The sequence below is a fragment of the Lynx rufus genome, unplaced genomic scaffold, assembly GCF_022079265.1.
Source record: "Lynx rufus isolate CCGP_SWC_20201006 ecotype Redwood Valley unplaced genomic scaffold, mLynRuf1.p SCAF_1, whole genome shotgun sequence".
NCBI classification, from domain to species: domain Eukaryota; kingdom Metazoa; phylum Chordata; class Mammalia; order Carnivora; family Felidae; genus Lynx; species Lynx rufus.
The window spans coordinates 22,032,170-22,052,457 of record NW_025814823.1 but is presented as its reverse complement, the minus strand read 5'-3'; the positions used below and the strand labels follow the sequence as shown (position 1 = coordinate 22,052,457).

The following is a 20,288-nucleotide window of genomic DNA, read 5'->3' as shown; positions in this document are numbered from 1 at the left end:
CTGTTTCTTCCTGTTTCAGTTTTGGTAGTGTATATGTTTCTAGGAATTTGTCCATTTCTTCCAGATTGCCCATTTAATTGGCGTATAATTGCTCATAATATTCTCTTATTATTATTTTTATTTTGCTGTGTTGGTTGTGATCTCTCCTCTTTTGTTCTTGATTTTATTTATTTGGGTCCTTTCCTTTTTCTTTTTGGTCAAACTGGCTAGTGGTTTATCAGTTTTGTTAATTCATTCAAAGAACCAGCTTCTGGTTTCATTGATCTGCTCTACTGTTTTTTGGTTTCGATGGCATTGATTTCTGCTCTAATCTTTATTATTTCCTGTCTTCTGCTGGTTTCGGGTTTTATTTGCTATTCTTTTTCCAGCTCTTTAAGGTGTAAGGTTAGGTTGTGTATCTGAGACCTTTCTTCCTTCTTTAGGAGGGTCTGGATTGCTATGTACTTCCCTCTTATGGGAACCTGCATCACAGAGGTTTGAGGCTGTGGTGTTATGATTTTCACTGGCTTCCATGTACTTTTTAATTTCTTCCTTAACTTCTTGGTTAGCCCATTAATTCTTTAGTCGGATGTTCTTTAGTCTCCAAGTATTTGTTACCTTTCCAAATTTTTTCTTGTGGTTGATTTTGAGTTTCATAGCATTGTGGTTTGAAAATATGCACGTTATATTTTGTACCATTTGATGGCGGATTTGTGTCCCAGTATGTGATCTATTCTGGAGGATGTTCCATGTGCACTGGAGAAGAATGCATATTCTGCTTTAGGATGAAATGTTCTGAATATATCTGTCAAGTCTATCTGGTCCAGTGTATCATTCAAAGCCATTGTTTTCTTGTTGATTTTCTGATTTAGATGATCTGTCCATTGCTGTCAGCGGGGTTTTGAAGTCCCCTACTATTACGGTATTATTATCAATAAGTCTTTGTATTTGTGATTGATTTATATATTTGGGTTTTCCCACATTTGGAGCATAAATGTTTACAATTATTAGGTCTTCTTGGTGGATAGACCCCTTAATATGATATAAAACCCTTCTTCATCTCTTGTCACAGCCTTTATTTGTAAGTCTAGATTGTCTGATATAAGTATGGCTACTCTGGCTTTCTTTTGTCGACCATTAGCATGATAGATCGTTCTCCATCCCCTTAATTTCTTTTTTTTTTAATTTTTTTTTTCAACGTTTATTTATTTTTGGGACAGAGAGAGACAGAGCATGAACGGGGGAGGGGCAGAGAGAGAGGGAGACACAGAACCGGAAGCAGGCTCCAGGCTCTGAGCCATCAGCCCAGAGCCTGACGCGGGGCTCGAACTCCCGGACCGCGAGATCGTGACCTGGCTGAAGTCGGACGCTTAACCGACTGCGCCACCCAGGCGCCCCCCCCTTAATTTCAATATAAAGATGTCTTTAGGTCTAAAGAGGGTCTCCAGCATATTGATGGCTCTTGTTTTTTATCCATTGTTACCGTGTGTCTTTTGATGGGAGTATTTAGTCCATTGACGTTTAGAGTGAGTACTGAAAGTTATGAGTTTATTGCAATTATGTTTCTTATAGAGTTGGAGTTTCTGGTGGTGTTCTCTGGTCCTTTCTAAAATTTGTTGCTTTGGGTATTTATTTATTTATTTATTTATCTATCTTTTCTCACCTCAGAGAGTCCCCCTTAAAATCTCTTGCAGCGTTGGTTTAGTGGGCATGAACTCCTTTAATTTTTGTCTGGGAAACTTTTAATCTCTCCTTCTATTTTAAATGACAGCCTTGCTGCATAAAGAATTCTTGGCTGCATATTTTTCCAATTCAGCACATTGACTATATCCTCCCACTCCTTTCTGGCCTGCCAAGTTTCTGCTGCAAACCTGATCTGTATTCCCTTGTAAGTTAAGAACTTTTTTTCCCTTGCTGCTTTAATGATTCTTTCCTTGCCTGAGTAATTTGTGAATTTGACTATGATATGTCTTGTTGATGGTCAGTTTCTGTTGAATCTTATGGGAGTCCTCTGTGCTTCCTGGATTTTGATGTCTGTGTTTTTCTCCAGGTTAGGAAAGTTTTCCACTATGATTTGCTCACATAACCCTTTACCCCTTTTTCTCTCTCTTCATCTTCTGGGACCCCTATGATTCTGATGTTGTTCCTTTTAATGAGTCACTGAAATCTCTCATTCTTAAATTGTGCTCTTTGACTTAGTCTCCCTCTTTTTTTCTCCTTCATTATTCTCCATAAGTTTGTTCTCTATATCACTGATTGGCTGCTCTGCCTCATCCATTTTTGCCACTGTGGCATCCATTCGAGATTGCTATAACTCAGTTATAGCATTTTTTATTTCATCCTGACTAGCTTTTACTTCTTTTATCTTCATAGAAAGGGATTCTAATCTATTTTCGACCCCAGCTAGTATTCTTATTATCGTGATTCTAAATTCTGGTTCAGACATCTTGCTTGTATCTCTCTTGATTAAGTCTCTGGCTGTTGTTTCTTCCTGCTCTCTCTTTTGGGGTGAAATCCTTTGTTTTGTCATTTTGAAGAAAAGGAATAAGACAAAAAAAATTAAAATTAAAAAATTAAAAACAACACACACACCCAAGTCCAATAAATGATGTTTGATCCTAGGTGTGTTTTTATCTGGTTGTTGAAAGCAGCTTGATAGAGCAAAAAGGGAAAAAGAAAAAAAGGAAAACATTTGAAAATCTGAAAAAATGAATACACTGAAATAGAATAAAATGAAATGATGGAAGTAAAGTAGAATTTGAAAAATTTACAAAAAAATATAAAATATAATACAAACAAATTTTAAAGAAAAATATTTTTAATAAAAATTGAAAATAAAAATATTTTTCTCTTTATTCAAGAAAAAGAAAAGAAATGAAAAAGAAGAAAAAGAAAAAAAGAAAATTTTATAGATGGGCCAGCGAACAGACTGAAATGGGATTCAAATTACTTCATTTTACTCTAGCAATCAAACTATGAAGCACTTTATAGTCCATAATCTAAGCAGGTGGAGAGACTTGTGTTTCTGAAGAGCGAGGTTGGCCCAGTTGGATGGGGCTTAGTGTAACGGCTCCATTCTCCACTAGATGGCGCTGCTTAGCTTCCTGGTGTGGAGTGTTGTGGTGCCTGTAGGTGCCTAAGCCCATGCGCGGGAGTGGCAAAAATGGCGTCACACGGGAACCGAAACTCCAAATCGGAACTCTGCTCCACCTGACCAGCAATCGCGCACCTGTCCTTTGTCTCCAGAAGGTGGAGCACTCCCTGCTTTTACACTGTCTGTGACCAAGCCTTCAGGCTGCCAGGCGGCACCTCCCTCCAGAGTTTTATCTCAGATCAGCTGTGTTTCCCGACTCCTCACTTCTGAGGGACTGTGGCTTTTAACCGGCTCAGACCCTCTAGGGGAGGATCTCACCGAGCAATGGCTGGGTGCCGGCTGCACCCAGGAACTTTTCGCGGAATTGTGCTGCTGCTGGTGCCCCGAGACTGCGGCCAGGTGCCAGCCCGCCCCAGAAAAAGTTCACGAAATAGTGTAGCAGCAGCGTTTCAGGGATTATGGAAAATCACAACACACCTCTGGCACCAGGCTTCACCTTTAACGACCTTGTTCCTGGAGTAGCGAATGTGTTTGTCCTCTGGGGTCTGCTGGGACCAGGTGGCCGCACAGCCTCCCCAGCAGGGGAACCACCTTTCCCCGTGTGGCCCGAAGACCCCTGACTTCACTCTGCTCCTGAGGATTCGCCCTTCTCACCAGAGCACTGCCAGGTATTGAGCTGCAGAATTTCAGAGTCTGCGCTCCCCCCTGTTTAGAGAGTCTTAATGGAATTTAAACCCTCTCCTTTCTCCTTTCTCCCTTTTTAGTTCAGTCCCTGTGGCCGTTTCCATTTTCCCACTTTTTCTCCAACTGCTTTTGGGGGAGAGTGCTCTTTCCATAATACCTCCCACCCCACCCCCATCCCGTCTCCATCCTCTCTCCACAAGCAAAAACACCTCCCTGCCTTCTGCGGCTTCTCTCCCCCTCAGTTCACCTCTCTGCGCTGCGTACCTGCTGAGTTCTGTGGTTCAGGTTGTGCAGATTGTTGTGTTAATCCTCAAATCAGTTTTCTACGTGTGCAGCAAGAAGAGAGAGAATCTTAAGCAGGCTCCACCCTTAGGGCAGAGCCCAATGCAGGGCTCAAACTCACAACTGTGAGATCATGACCTGAGCCGGAATCAAGAGTCAGACATTTAACCAAGTGAGCCACCCAGGCACCCTGCTTTATATGTCTTTTGCTAGTTTTCGTTTTGTTTTGGTTTGGCTTTTTTGGTGTCCAACCAGTGCTCAGTTTTATCACACTGTAAACAAAACATTTATGAGATACTCCACTATAAAAGATTTTAGGCAAGAGTAGCAGCCAATGTAGTACATCTGGCTGGATTAATAAAGAACAGGAAAGAGGCCTTCTGCATGGGCTGGGGCATCTGTGAATAAGTAGGAAGCACAATCAAGTGGAAAAGGGAGAGTTTCAATACCAGATACAAACTCGGTTGCTCCTTGCCTGTGTCGCTGGAAATAGAGTAGAGGTGTCTAGCCTCAGAGCCACGTGAGAAGGGGGCAGAAGAGTGGAGGGGGGTGGGGAGCAGTAGACAGCAGTGAAGAATGAACCTTCTCACTCCCCTGTGCTACCCACCAGATTTGTATTACCAATCACATATCACTGCTTCTGTTTTCAAATGCAAATGCATCCTACTAGGGTATCAGTCTAATTCATACCCTAGTCTCAATTATTTATTTAGGATAGACCACCTTCTAGAGATTGAGCACTGAGGACAGGAGAGGAATATTTACTTATAAAATTTATTTTTATTTTATTGAACAAATATCTACTTCTTAACATGAGCTAGGCTCTGCTCTAACCATTTTATGTCTATCAACAAGGGGACAGGACAAGGTGGGGCTTGAGAACAGAATGAGGGCAATGGGCCCATGGGTAGGAGATGATAAGGTAGCATGACGGAAAAAACAGGAAGAAGGCCCAGATGTTTGGATGAACAACTGTTAGCTTTATAACTTCACCTAAGGCTCTAGAGATCGTCGATCACAGAAAAATTTCTATCATGAATTCCTGTCACTGCTGAAAATGGCACAAAGATAAACTCTAAAGTCTATGACCCTCAGCTTTCTGGATCCCACTTTAGTCCCATCACCTTAGTTCATACCAATGTTGCTACTTTGGTACAGGGTCTCATAGATTCTCACTAAAAAGAGGAAGGATTTGGAAAATGTACGAGCTATTTCTTACATGCTGGCCCCTTAGAGCACTGTTGTCTCTGTTTCCTATTCAATTTCTACTTCCCTCCGAGGGCGATGATCTCTTATAATACAGAGCAGAAGCTCCTCTGTTTTGGCTGTCGTTGTGGAGCCTTAGCAAATAGGGAATTCTATTCTTTAGGTACTACACAGGTAAGCCAACAGGATGCAGCCTTATCTTCAGCTGCTTTAACAAGCTTTCTGGACTTGGGAGAGCATGGCATAATGTCACTGCCTTTGTCGGAAGCTCCATCTCAACAGTCCAGGCTCCAAAAAAAGAGCAGTGAAACCATGGTATATTTTCTACACAGATCAGCTTGTACGGGTTTCCATGCAAGGGGAAACTCAATAAAAAGGTGCTGAATGACTGGCTGAAAATAGCTCACTGACCCCTCCATCAATGGGTACCATTGGAGCAGCGAGGGCACAAACATAGGGGAAGGCAGGTCACAGCTAAGGCAAAATCATGGGTAAAATGAACTGACAAAAATGTGATACAAAATGGGCTTATGTCATCACTTTAGTTAAAACTGTATTCAATATTTAGAAATAAACACATTGTTCTATTAATGTCATCCCAACATGTAAACATAATACAGGTGATATTTAGTAAGCCCCAAAATCATACAAACTGCTTGACAAAACCAGCCAATTATTATCTGCCAAAAACATTCTTTGGAATATCTGAGTGAGATCTGAAGGGTAGGGACACAGCTCTAACTCATGTTCCACTCCCACAGGGGCAGCCCCACCTCCTCCTGGCCAAATGGCTGCTTCCAGGCACGGTTTCACTGAAGGAGGGAAAGCCACTCACCGACTACATGGCGGCTGTACTCTGCTGGGCTTCCTGCCTCATGAGGGAAAGCAAACTTGCACAGGTATTTCATAGGTGATATACTCTCCAATAGTAAATGCCACTGTTTACACACACACACACACACACACACACACACACACACACACACTTTTATCCCTTCAGTCGTCACTTCCTGCCCTTGTGCCCTGCATAACTGTTCTAAAATCACCTGAAAATTACATATTTATCTGTTTATTTATCAATTGTCTGTTCTCCTTGGCAGAATGTAAGGTCCATTGAGATGCGACTTCATTTTGTTCTTGGCTGTCAACGTAATGTCAGGAATAGGAGCACATAAATATTTGTTGGCCAAATGGAGTGCCCTTTTACCCCTCTCATCACCCCCAATAATTCATCCAACTAAAGCTATTTGCAGATAATTGAGCATTGACTTTACTTTCTTTTCCAGCTAGCGATATCATCTTTTGACCTCTTTCCAGAGTCTGTTTTGGTGTAATACTGGCAATTTTTAGAAAAGCACAGTTTTGTGTTCTTGATCATGTAGTCTTCTCACTTATCTGTTTATTACAGCCACTTTATTAAAGATTATTCTTTTAACTCTTAAAGAATAAGCATGTTTCATATTTCAGCATCTTTGTTGGAAATACAATTTGAACATGTTAAATGGTGGAGGTACCTCTAAAAATGACCTGTAGTAAAACACTAACAAGAATGCTCAGAGAATGAAACCCAGTAATGCAATGCAGTTAAAAAAAAAAAATCTTTAGAAAAATATGTTACAAATCTGGGGGTAAGTGCTTCCCAGGAGCCCCATAACGTTTCAGTTCTATAAGCACCATTTCATAGTAGAAAGTTATCTTCCCTCTCAATTGAAAATATATTCAGAATTTCTCCAGTAATGTCACAAACTTAGAGGGAAACTTAAAAAAAATTTTTTTTAACATTTATTTATTTTTGAGACAGAAAGAGACAGAGCATGAATGGGGGAGGGGCAGAGACAGAGGGAGACACAGAATCGGAAGCAGGCTCCAGGCTCTGAGCCATCAGCCCAGAGCCTGACGCGGGGCTCGAACTCACGGACCGCGAGATCGTGACCTGAGCCGAAGTCGGACGCTTAACCGACTGAGCCACCCAGGCGCCCCAAACTTTAATCTTGCATTTGATGTGTTATATTTTGTCAGTGTCACCTTTTCTTCCCCCCTTCTCTGAAAAATATCCTACGAAGTCTACATTATATAGATGTACAAGAAAAATACGGTCATTTTGGTTTCTGTTTCAAGATACACTGAAAGAGAACTGCAGAAGTGGTGTCCACGTGGCTCAGTCAGTTAAGCGGTTAAGCGTCGGACTTTGGCTCAGATCTTGAGCTCACGGTTTGTGAGTTCAAGCCCTGGGTTTGTGAGTTCAAGCCCTGCATTGGGCTCTGTGCTGACAGCTTAGCACCTGAAGCCTGCTTCGGATTCTGTGTCTCCCTCTCTCTCTGCCCCTCCCCAGCTCACACTTTGTTTCTCTCTCTCAAAAATAATAAGTAAACATAAAAAAAAAGAGAGAGAGAACTACAGGAGAACTTTGCTGTTTCTTCCTTATAAATAGTAATTCAGATCTTACTTTCAAGCTAAGAGTGATTTCTTTTCATCTCCAGAAAATATCCCCTAGGAGAGAACTGTGGTTTTATTTAAATTAACTTAGGTTTGACTTTCTTTCTGAGCTGAAATATACGAAATTCTACTTTATCATGCACTTACTATTTTTATGTTATTACTTCCAAAAAGTAGTTGAGGCAGGACACAACATTGTTTTGCTACAAAGTACAGTCATAACATGAAGCATACTTTTCAAGTTACAAAAATAAAGTGGGGGGGGGACACTTTAATTTTTCCCATATGTACTTGTCCACTAAGAGGCCATCATTTACTAACAAGACATCAACCAACACAGACTAACTTAAGCAATTTGATATTACCTTTAAAGATTGTCTCTTAGTCACATAATTCTCAGACTGAAGCAATTTCTCATAGTCTTCAAAAATCTAATGAAAAGAAAACAAATATTAGAGTGTAACACCAGCAGTGGTTCCTCTGCTTTAGGTTTGCTTATTACTCTCTTGCTTCAAAAGTAAATTCCCAGCCCACTAGGCCAGCACGGCCCAGCTGCTGTGCTCTGCATCAATGTGCTGAACGCCATGCTGATCACACTGTCCACCCGGAGGTTCCCAGTTCACCATCCTTTACACATAAAGACACAGCAGGATACGGAGGTCAAGTGAAACAACAGATGTACTTCACTACTTCAGTTCTGAAAATTAAAAATTGAGTAGAAAAATGGAGTATTTGAGTCCTCTCAAATAAACCCTTTTGAATAAAAGATCTAATTCATCTATTAAGTGGGTAGCAAAATAACACATTTCATGTCATTTGTTCAGGTAGCCTTGCTGGTAGCTACGAGTGCATGAATAATTTAGGAAAAGATTAAATATACTTAGAGCTCCACTTGGTACCCCGTAAAGAATCAAAGTGTCAGGGTGCCTGGGTGGCGCAGTCGGTTAAGCGTCCGACTTCAGCCAGGTCACGATCTCGCGGTCCGGGAGTTCGAGCCCCGCGTCAGGCTCTGGGCTGATGGCTCGGAGCCTGGAGCCTGTTTCCGATTCTGTGTCTCCCTCTCTCTCTGCCCCTCCCCCGTTCATGCTCTGTCTCTCTCTGTCCCAAAAATAAACGTTGAAAAAAAAAAATTAAAAAAAAAAAAAAAAAAGAATCAAAGTGTCAAGTTCATAGCGGACACATAGAGAAACGGGGCAACTTTTGCTGCACAATGGCCATGCTAATCTAATCCCAGCTGGCCTCTCTGGAGGACTTCCCTGTCCCCAGAAGCTGGAGGATGCTGGTGTTCGAGGCCCCCGTTTCCCAGTGTGCCTGTCAACTACTCTCCACTACTGGGCCCTTTAGTTTCACATAGAGTGCCACAGGTGGAGGAAGCTCAGCGTCAACCTCCCACCAGGCAAGGACATGCTTCAGGGACCACTGAGGTGGGAGGAGTGAGCCCAACAGAGAACTGAAGCAGAAGAGTCCAGGGGCTGAGGAGGGTGGAAAACAGTCCTGGTCCTCAGAGGGTTGAGGGTGAGGTGTGTGTGCACGTGTGCAATGAGGGCAAGCAGTGCACACAGATGATAATTACCAACTGGGAATTAAGAAAGTGGAAAGTAAGAACATTGGGGGGTACCTGTGTGGCTCAGTCAGCTAAGTGTTTGACTTCGGCTCAAATCATGATCTCACGGTTCCTGAGTCTGAGTCCTGTATCAGGCTCTCTGCTGTCAGCACAGGGCCTGCTTCCAGTCCTCTGACCACCCCCCTCCACTCCACCCCACCCCCGCCACCCCCGCCGTCTCTCTGCCCCTCCTCCCTCTCCTCTGTCTCTCTCTCTCTCGCAAAAATAAATAAATATTAAAAAGAAAGCATCTAGTTCACATTAAAGTCATAATAATTAGACTCTTTTATATGAAGGGCTTATTGTTTGTACTAAACAGTAAGTTTAATTTATTCTGTCATGAAACTGAAGAGGATTTTGTGGGACATTAAATTTATCAAACTTTGTGGTAAGTTTTTAAAAATTTTAATTTCAATTTAGTTAACATACAGTGTTATATTAGTTTCACGTGTACAATATAGTGATTCAACACTTCCACACATCACTCGGTGCTCGTAAGGACAGGTGCCCTCCTTAATCCCCAACTCCAATTTCCCCGATTTCCCCACCTAACTCCCCTCTGGTAACCATCAGTTTGTTCTCTACAATTAAGGGTATGTTTCTTGGTTTGTCTCTCTCTATTTTTCTTTCTTTTCTCATTCCCTTTGTTTTGTAAATTCCACATATGAGTGAAATCACATGTAACCAGAAACTTCAAACACATGTATAAGGTATGACATTCCCCAAGATGCCAGTTTCATTATTTTAGAGTCATATATCAGTGTGCTCCCATCTCATGGTTTACTGCCAAAAAAATATGAAACTCAGGAAGTATGAAATATCTGAGGGGGCATGAGCTCTCAGAGCTGGTGTTCAGGTTGGTGCAGCAGCCTCAGCGTCTGTGAAGCTACCAAATTACACAAGAAGTGACTATAGATACAAAGAAAAAAATTAGGTAAATAAGGGATCAAGGAGAATGAGTTTACAGTCTCCCAAATTGTTATGTACTATGTCCTGAATGCAAAGCAGTGTTACTCAACACATTTACATCACTCATTCTATAGAAAAGATCAGTAGCTGATACCACGGGTTTTGTAATAAACTATCTTAGCTCTCTTGTTTTCACTTATTATAAGGTACATCTAATGAGTCTCTAACATTCCATCTAGCATCTGCAGTTTCTGATCAACCAAACTATAATAATAGCTCATTTCCTTAGTTTAAAAATATGCCATTTTCTTTTGGTCTAGAAGCTTTTGGATACTGCTGGCAATAAAAATTATTCTCCCTTCATGTTTTGCATTTAGATCTAAGTACTCCAGTTGATCCCACAAATATTTTCTTGATAATTTTAGGATATGAAAATCAATTTTGACTTCATGATTACATTGCTAATTATTTTTTTTAATGTTTATTTTTTAAGGGGGGGGATGAGTGGGGGAGGGGCACAGAGAGAGACACAGAATCTGAGGCAGGCTCCAGGCTCTGACAGAAGGGTTGACAGAAGGGCTCCAACCCACGGACCATGAGATCATGACCTGAGCCAAAATTGGGCACTTAGCCGACTAAGCCACCCAGGCGCCCCTGCTAATTCTTAATCTCAAAGGAAGATATGTAAACAATATATGAATAAAAGAGACATAGTTGAATTTCTGTGATTTGGATGTGTGAAGCTATAAGAAAGTGACAGGGAGGGTATTCTGTATCTTCAGAGTCATGTGTTTCCTTTTACCTATTTGTGTAGCTAACTACAAATTTTTAAACTATACAGTGGCTTTTATTTCAGTGGGACATCACTGGTCTAGAGCATCTGAACCAACACTAGATCAAGATTTACAATTTCTCTTTTAGGTTTGTGCCATGTTCACTTTAATCATGCTGTTACTCTTGCTTATGTATTTAGCAAAAGCATAGCTGTTCTTGGATATATCTATCCAATACTCATCGAACACCACCATTGTACGGCATTGAGTTAGGTATTAGGGATACAAGTAACAATGACAAAAATTAATACTGAGGGATTAATATGGTATTATCCTAAAAAAATTGTTCCAAATCTTTACAAATTCCTACAAACAACCCAATGAGGTAGGTATTATTAATATCTTCATTTTGCAGTAGGTGCAAAATTACCCAAATTACCTTACCCAAAGTAACACAATTAATAAGAGGCAGAGCTGGGTCTTGAAGCCAGGCAAGCAGGGTCTGAACCCTGTGTTTGACAGACAGGGTTCCTGCTTCTCAGGGAGCTCAGGAACCAGCCAGGAAGGTACAGACACTCCATAATAATACAACGTGAACAGTGGGGGCGGGGGAATTGTGCATGCATGCATGTGGACAGGTGGGATTAGGAAAAGCTTCCTAGAAAAGTCATGTTTCAGCTGAATCTCAAAAGGATGGGCTGGATTCACCATTTGAGAAGGGAACTGGTATTTCTACTAGTAAGTAAAACTAATTATCAAGCAAGTAAAATGATTTATTTTTTAGTGAGGGAGGGTGGAGTGCTCTTCCATTTATGGTTACCTACTGCCTCTTCTTTTCTTAAGTGTTTGTTTATTTTTGAGAAAGAACATGAGCAGGGGGGACAGAGAGGTGGGACAGAGGATCTGAAGTGGGCTCTGCGCTGACAGTGGCGAGCCCAATGTGGGGCTCAAACTCACAAACCGTGAGATCATGACCTGAGCTGAAATCAGATGCTCAACTGACTGAACCACCCAGGTGCCCCTACCTGCCTCATAAGGGCAACATGGATGCCCTTAAATCACGATCAAAGTGAGCAGGTACCAGTCTTTTTTTGGAGCTGATACAACAGGAAGAGGTGTGAAAAATAAGAAAGCCCTCAATTTTCCACAGTTTTCTGATGACCTGGCTTCCAGGTAAATGGACAAATTGGGCGCATGGTGGACCATGGTTGGTGTCTGTTGTAGATCATAAATAGGAGCCAGTATCCATAGATCTAAGAAGGAGAGAGAGGGGAGAAGAGAGAAAGAGGTAAAATCTTAAAAAGGACTTCTACTTACAGTGTCATAATTTTGTTCTAAGAAGTCTGCAACCAACACTTTATGTCTCGTTAGTAAATCCTAGAAAAAGAACAGTTAAGTGAAATAAAATTATTATAGCTAATAAATTTTACAAACCTGGTATTTCCTTCTAAGAATTATGTAAGTCCAGTCACTTGAAACATAAAAGTTTCTGAAGAATATTTTCTTTATACCACAAAATTATTTCCATTCTTAGTTTAAGATGTGAAATGCAAATGTGTTTCATGTTAAAAACAATAAAGTGTTTTAATTCATATCATTGTTAGATTTATGATAGGAATAATTTAGTGAAACAGATGGCACCTATGTGAGGGGGTCTACAGTATATTTCTTCAGGCCATGGCTACCCTGTGATTATGATATAATAAAATCCAAATAAAGTGTATGATGATCTTTTTGAAATATTGTTAATAGCTATATATATATATTAATTTTTTAAATGCTTATTTTTGAGAGAGTGAGAGTGGGGTAGGGGCAGAGAGAGGGAGACACAGAATCTGAAGCAGGCTCCAGGCTCTGAGCCATCAGCACAGAACCCGACATGGGGCTCGAACCCACAAACTGTAAGATCATGACCTGAGCCAAAGTCAAGATGCTTAACCGACTGAGCCACCCAGGTGCCCCCGATAGCTTTTTTTTTTTTTTTAAAGAATTCTGAATATCTTAAAACTGTATCTCATTAGTTAACTTAAAAGATTTTCAGGAATGTCAACCTTTAGTTTTTTTTCCTTAACCACGTTTAAAATGGAGGTGCCTAGGCTGCTGAGAAACACAAGAATGACACTTAACTGTGCCATCCCAGGATCCGCCTGCCCCCGGTTGATGGGCTGTGAGGTGCTGTGCAAGGACTGCGGTGACTAAGTAGCACAATGCCCGCTTTCAAAGCTGAAGACAAGCAGACTGGTCTTATGACAGGCATAGCTCTCAGAAAACTGAACAAAAGCATAAAGGAACGTTTGACTGTCTTCAACTCACACCTAAATTATATCCTTAATTCACCTTAATGTTGAAAGAAAACAAGTCTCACCTAATCCCTTTTATACGCTTACAGGCTAAATACCCTGTCTAGGTAGAATGTAGAATTTAATTAAAAACATAACAAGAATTTTAAAGTTTTCCAAAATAAGTTCTTATACTTTAATACACATTTAATTAAAACTACCTAAAAGCATATAGAAGATCCACAACATAAATTCACAGAGAACAGGAAGGTAGCAGCAATGGCAAAACTCACCTGTTTCTATTTTAATACCAAGTAAAATATTTAAAGCATTTTGCACTGTAATTTTCAAGTTCAAGAACAATGAGACTAGCTGTTGATTTCATTTCATTACTTATCATCATATCTTGAGTGACCACTGAGCCTATCAGTGAAAAGCTGTACTTTTTTTCCCCAGTAGAACATTCAGTGCTGTTCTGGAACTGGAATTTTAAAATGGGAAACCCCTCCACAGCAATTCATTCCTGGTCTGTCTGAGGTCAAAATTCAAATGAGTTCCTGTATCCGGGGCCCCCAGAAGAATAAGGTAGTCCCACCGCTTTCTTTAGGGTCCCTAGTTTTCGCACACCCGCTTCCCCAACCTCCTCAGAGTATCAGTAATTTTCAGAGCTGACCCCGGTTAGAAAGGGCTGCGCAGACACTGGATCCGCCTGTAACAACAGTGGGCAGGCTTGAGCGTGGGGACTGTGTGCTCTCATGGCTACAGGTCTGCACAGCAGCAGACAGAGCGCTGTGCAGATACGCACTGCGTGGGAAGGTTTCCATTCACTGTGCATTAGTGGTACTCCAAAGACAGAGGCATCAGGAGGGAGTCCTGTTAGTAGCAGCAACTTCAAATTCCAAGGGGGGAAAAACTTGAAATAACTTGCATATCCAATAATACAAAAATAAAATAAGGTGGGGTAGAGTTCCTCTAGCACAGGTACATGGTGGGTACAGCCAGTAAATGACTCTCTCTCTCTCTCTCTCTCACACACACACACACACACACTTTCTCTCACACTCGTGTGTGTATATTCATAGCTATACCCTCAAATTTCTGTTCATAATAAATACGTGCACACAACTGGAGGAACAGTCTATACATACACCCATGCATATATACATATAATACAAAACTAAATATAATTGCTGCATCATTGTAGATCATAGAACAGTGGGAAAAATAAAACAGGTAGGATCCTACCCAAAAAGGAAAAAGCAGAAAGTTGCAAAGAAAAATAAAGTTCAAATTTTAAATAATTCAAAATTTTAAAAACTATTGGGGCGCCTGGGTGGCTCAGTCGGGTTCAGCATCTGCCTTTCGGGCTCTATGCATACAGCTCAGGGCCTGGAGCCTGTTTCTGATTCTGTGTCTCCCTTTCTCTCTGCCCCTCCCCAACTCACGGTCTTTCTTTCTGTCACAAAAATAAATAAACGTTAAAAAAAATGTTTTTAATAAAATACAATTTTAAATATTATTTGAAACAGTGTACCCTTTCATCCCACCTCTTCACAATTCTGTTTTGACAAGACTAAGCTTTGCATAGTCTAGGTATTATGCTAAAGATTATCTGATATTGATATGGGAGTGACTTCTGCACAGCTTGGGAGACACGGGGTGGAGTGACAGAGACACACTCAATGGCAGGGACATGGCAGTTGATGGGCCAGGCAGCAGCTGCCATTTATGGGGGGTTTACTATGCGCCCAGGAGCATGCAGAGCACTTTACACACATTATTTCTAATCTTCACAGCAACTCTGCAAAGCAGGGATTATTTTCTTCATCTCACGGATGAGAAAATGAAACTCTAAGGTTAACTATTTGCTCAAGGACATAGTGCCAGTCAGGTGGCAGAGGGAGGTGGAATTCAGACCCCTTCTGTCATGTCAATTCTTGGAAGGAGGGATGAAAGAAATTCTGATTGTTAGGTGTGCTTTTGGGGAAAGGACAATTTGTAGACAACACTGCCACAAAAATATAAACAGTGCTAAAACATTAATGATTAGACTGGGCAACAGCCAGAGGGCTGTTGGAGCTCAAAACAAAAAAGGTAAGTCTAAGAGGTTAAAAACAAAATATAAAACTAAATTAAAATCAGACCAACACCAAACCAACCAAACAACCAAAACCCCTCAGCCATCTACCTAAAAAGAAAAAGTGACTTATGGTCACTGTTCTACTATATTAACCACAGCATTTTGGAAAAATACATAAAGTTGGCATTTCCAATATTGTTAGCATACTATAAAACTTTTTATGCTTATTTAGATTTTCAGACGCTTGACTTAAGTTCAATGGAAAATATGCTGAGGTACAAATTAAAACATGAATTTACTTTTGATATCCAAATTGTACTGAAAATTAAATTGGGTTGAACATATGATAGCAAGACATTATCAATATAGTTTATTCTATTAAACGTTGAAAAATCTTTGGGGAAATTTTGAAAAGTACATACGTTTCTATTTACTTTTTCCCTCCGTTAGAGTTTGTTCTTTGTTTATAATTATTTGTGAAGCTTCACTTACATACAGTCTTTCAAAAAAGGAGCCAACTTTGTTTCCATGATAGCAGAGTCATCAGATAGAAAAGGGGGAAAGAACGGTACTGTGCTATTAATAGAAAACATCTCCTTAGTTATCTAGGCACAGACATTTTGCCAGGAAGAAATGGAATCATCTTTTGTGTTAAATGTCATTCAACAGATTTCATGCATCAAGGCCTCTCTCACCATGTGCTGTTAGATATACTTTGGGAGGTTCATCTGTAGCCACCATACTTTTGCTTTGCTGGGTGAGACCAAGTAGCCTGTCAAACAGAACAGGCTCCAGGTCTGACAGCACTCTGAGCACACACCCATGCTTGTCGCCCTTGCTACCCTTTCCTCCACCCACCAGGCAACTCTCCTTAGTGTTCAGCCCCAACCTCTTCCTCCCTCTCTCCCCTCCCTTGCCTGTTAATGTGTACTCTCTCTCCCTCTTGAAATAAATAGATAAGCGTTAGAAAAAAAGATACTATTTATCATCCAGGTCCTAGACAACTTTCAAGTCATTTACATAAAGTAATAAGATTAAAGTATTTACAAATATTGGTATATGGACTATGTCAATACTGTTAAAATAAGTATTTAAGGTAATATATAAAAATAAAAAGCCATACATGTATTACAATTAAGTAAAAATATATATTTATATCCTAAAAAATGTAGAAGTAAATCTGGAATGATGTAAATGGAGCAAGTAAATTGCTGAAATGCTTTTTATTTTATTTTTTTGAAGTTTATTTATTTTGAGATAGAGTGATTGCTGGGCGGGGAGGGGCAGAGAGAGGGAGAGGGAGAAAGGGAGGCAGAGAGAGAGAGAGAGAGAGAGAGAGAGAGAGAGAGAATCCCAAGCAGGTTCTATGCCATCAGAGTGGAGCTGACATGGAGCTCGATCTCATGAACTGTGAGATCATGACCTGAGCCGAAATCAAGAGTCGGTCACTTAACCAACTGAGTTACCCAGTCGCCCCAAAATGCTTTTATAGAAACAAATCTGAATATATACATTTGAATGAGTCTTATCTATTTGTAATTGACTTTTTTTTGTTTTTGGTCAATGATGCTGTTACATCGTCAGCTTAAAATATTTTCAGAATTCCTCTTTTAAAATCATCTTCAGAGGCAATTTGGTATGCGCTGAAGAAAATCAGACTCTATTTTAGAATTTTTATTATTATTTATTATTTTATTATTTTACTATTATTTAGAAATTTAAAAATAAATTTTATTTTTATTATCAATCTCATTATTATTACCAAAACCGAAAACAGTTCTAGCTACCAAGATCACCCACTTGACCCATGAACCTGAATGTCAAATAGCCTTGTGCTGTTTCCAAAACTTTATCTGCCCTCGAAGGATAAACATTTGACATTACTGAAAAATGAACATGCCACAGAAAATGATACCAGTTTCAAAATATATTAAATAATGGCAGGATCATAAGAAAAAGGAAATCGTTTTCTAAGATAGGACCTTTAAGGTGATATCATTCATTGGATGTATAAGTTCTAGTATTTTAGTTTGCAAATTAGCTACATTATTTCTAATATGCTCTCTGAACATCTTTTTGATGGTCAAACTCCAAAACCAAAAGTAGATGGTGGTTGCCAGACACTGGGAGGAGGGGGAAATGGAGCATTGTTATCTAATAGATATTAGTTGCACAAATAATATGAATATACTTAGCACTACTGAACTGTGCACTAAAGAATGGTAAGATGGCAATTTCATGTTGTATGTTATTTTATAACAATTAAAAAATTTTTTAATTTAAAAACTAAGATTAAATTTATTACCTATAAGTAACAGTAGATTATAAGTTTATAAGAATATAGATGATTATGGAAAAAAAGTATCATTTCTTAGTATTTTCTTTCACTGTAGGGGAATTTATAATTACATTGATAAGGTAATGTGATGTCCTTCATGTTCAAAGATATCATTCTCCAGCTCCCTTTGCTACCCAGTTCCCTTCCCTGCAGGTAAACACTGTTCCTGCTTCCCTGATAACCCTCCAGAAGTACTCAGTGCACCTTAAGTGACAGCTTATACCCTTTGTTTTTAACATAAATGAAAGCATGCTTTGCATAGAATACTACATTTATATATTGCAATTCATTCTGTATGAGTGTGTGACAAGTATTTTGAGTTGTTTTTTTCCACAATGTGATAGACTGGTCTAATAGAATGCATTATCGATGCTCTTGCGGTTTGTGTCGTAATTCACAGTCGGTTATACTCAGGCCTCAGGAATAGGCCTGCGTTTTAATTAAACTGTCTCTTTGGAGGCCAATTGACTTTAACTAAATGCTGAAACTAAATGAACTAGCTGATTAAAAAAAAATTACCTTAAAAGTAGCAAAGGCATCTGAAGCAATATCAAATGTTGACAACTCCACATACTTAAAGAAATCTCGGAACTGATTAGAAAAGAGGATGATTTTGGCAAGTGGTTCATGTCGGATACATTCTCTCAGCATAATCCCGCAACGTAAGGCGATCTGTGGGGCTTCATATCTAAAGCATAAACAAGAGAGAAATAGAGAGCTCTGTTATCCTATTAATAAAATAATATTAATGGTATCAAAAGAACCATTTCAATACTGCTGTTAAGGGACGCATAGGTAACATTTGTCACAGTCCATTCAAACACTGTTCATTCAATACCCACTGACTACTTATGATGTGTCTGGCACTGTTCCAGATGCTGGGGATACATTAGTAAGTACACAGGTCACTGCCTTCCTAGAGTCATATTTTTTAGTGGGAATACTATTTAGTGGGGGGAAGAGGCAGATTATAAACAATGAAAAGAAGTTTTGCATTCTGAGAAGTGCTATGAAACTGAAGACATTAAAATACGTATACTACACGGTGCAACAACTTAATTTACTTTACTTTAGACTGAGTGGTCAGGGAAGGAGCAAAGCATTCCAGGTAAAGGGAACTAACTGTGCAAAGGTTCCAAGGCAAGAACCAGTTTGGTGAGTTAGAGAAAAGTAAGGCCAGTGTGGCTGGAATGTAGGGGAAACGCAGGGAATGGTGTGAAATGAGGCAAGAGTGGAAAAGGGCAGGGGCCAGATCACATACAGCTCTATAGGCTAAGGTTAAGAGTGTGGTGTTGAAGTGTGGGAGGAAGCCTTTAGAGAGTTTAAAGTAAGACATGAACACGGCCTAATATATGCTTTAAAAAGATCACTCTCGGTATCTGTGGAGAATCTATTATAAAAGAGGGAAAAATGAACTGGGGAGTTAGGAGCAGGAGCAGAAGTCCAGCTGGAGACGACGGTGGCCTGGACTGGGGTAGCAGGACTGCAGGAAAGCCCTGTGTGCACATCACGCATATTGTCCGCAGGAAGAGTCAATGGCCTTGCTGATGTTGTAGGTGGTGGGGTAGAGCAGGGAACAAATTTGGGGTGAGGGAAACAAAGGATTCAAGAATGGCTCCCAAAATTTTGGCCCAAATAATTGGGTAGAGGGTGGTGCCAATTTTTAAGATGAATAAACTAGAAGAGGTACAGGTCAGTGAAAAAACTGGAAGTTTGTTTCTAACCGTGTTAACTTTGAGATGCCTGCTATCTAAGTAGAGATGTCTCCTTGGCAGTAGAATATGTGCATCTGGAGTTCAGGAAGAAGGTAAGGATAGATATTACATGCATATATAGTTGATTTGTATATTGTAGATGACCAATAATAAATAGCTGTGCACTGACTGACTCAATGATCTCATGAATTACTGCTCGTAGCAAAAACTGCACTAGAAAAACACAATGTCTACTGTAGGAAACCATTCAGGATGGGCACATTATATCTGTTCCTTTCCTAATTTAATAACAATGCCTCAAGTGTCAAATTCAACACTGAAATAAATCTAGGTTTGAGTTACATTCCGGTGTATTGTAAGGTTTCAAGAAAATGAACAACAGTAGCTCAAGTAAAACAAGTCCAGTATTAAATAATACAGTTGACAATTGTGTGATAAATAGTAAAAGAACAGAACAAAGGCAGATACAGTTGTAGAAGACTGGGAAGTGAGTAGAGTGTAGGATAAAAAACTTCTATCCTTTCACTTCAGTTAAATACAATATTAATTTTTGTGGTTCTAATACAAGCCCACTGGGAAAAAACTCAAATGATCTCAATTCTTGAAAAAGTGCTTTCCTATAATGTTGAGAACAGAAGAAAAATGATATCCATGAAGGACCTGCATAATCTTTCAAATTTACCATGAATTCTGCAAGTTAGAAAAATTCTAGCAAAAAAATACTTTTAAGAAGCAAAAAAGACCACTGAACAAATGAGAACTGAAATGAACGGATAAGAAAACTGAATAGATGAAAATCAAAGCAAAACCACTCTTACACAAAACTTCAAGATATAACTCACCAAATGTAAGTGATAATATTTGTTGAGCAATAAAAAATAATGCACTGTTTTTTATAAGGTAAGATCTA

The 20,288-nt window shown here is 39.7% G+C and overlaps 1 protein-coding gene across 5 annotated transcripts in view; it reads right to left on the bottom strand.

Annotated features, from left to right (window-relative positions):
* The window catches only part of CAB39L (calcium binding protein 39 like), a 131,844-nt gene that overhangs the window by 25,557 nt on the left and 85,999 nt on the right, over positions 1-20,288 (bottom strand). For all 5 annotated transcript variants that reach the window (XM_047079519.1, XM_047079540.1, XM_047079549.1 and 2 more), the window contains 3 exons: positions 18,183-18,351; positions 12,284-12,343; positions 8,047-8,112 (listed from right to left, as the gene is read on the bottom strand). In XM_047079519.1, coding sequence (XP_046935475.1) covers positions 8,047-8,112; positions 12,284-12,343; positions 18,183-18,351 — 295 coding nt within the window. The remainder of the gene's footprint in view (positions 1-8,046; positions 8,113-12,283; positions 12,344-18,182; positions 18,352-20,288) is intronic.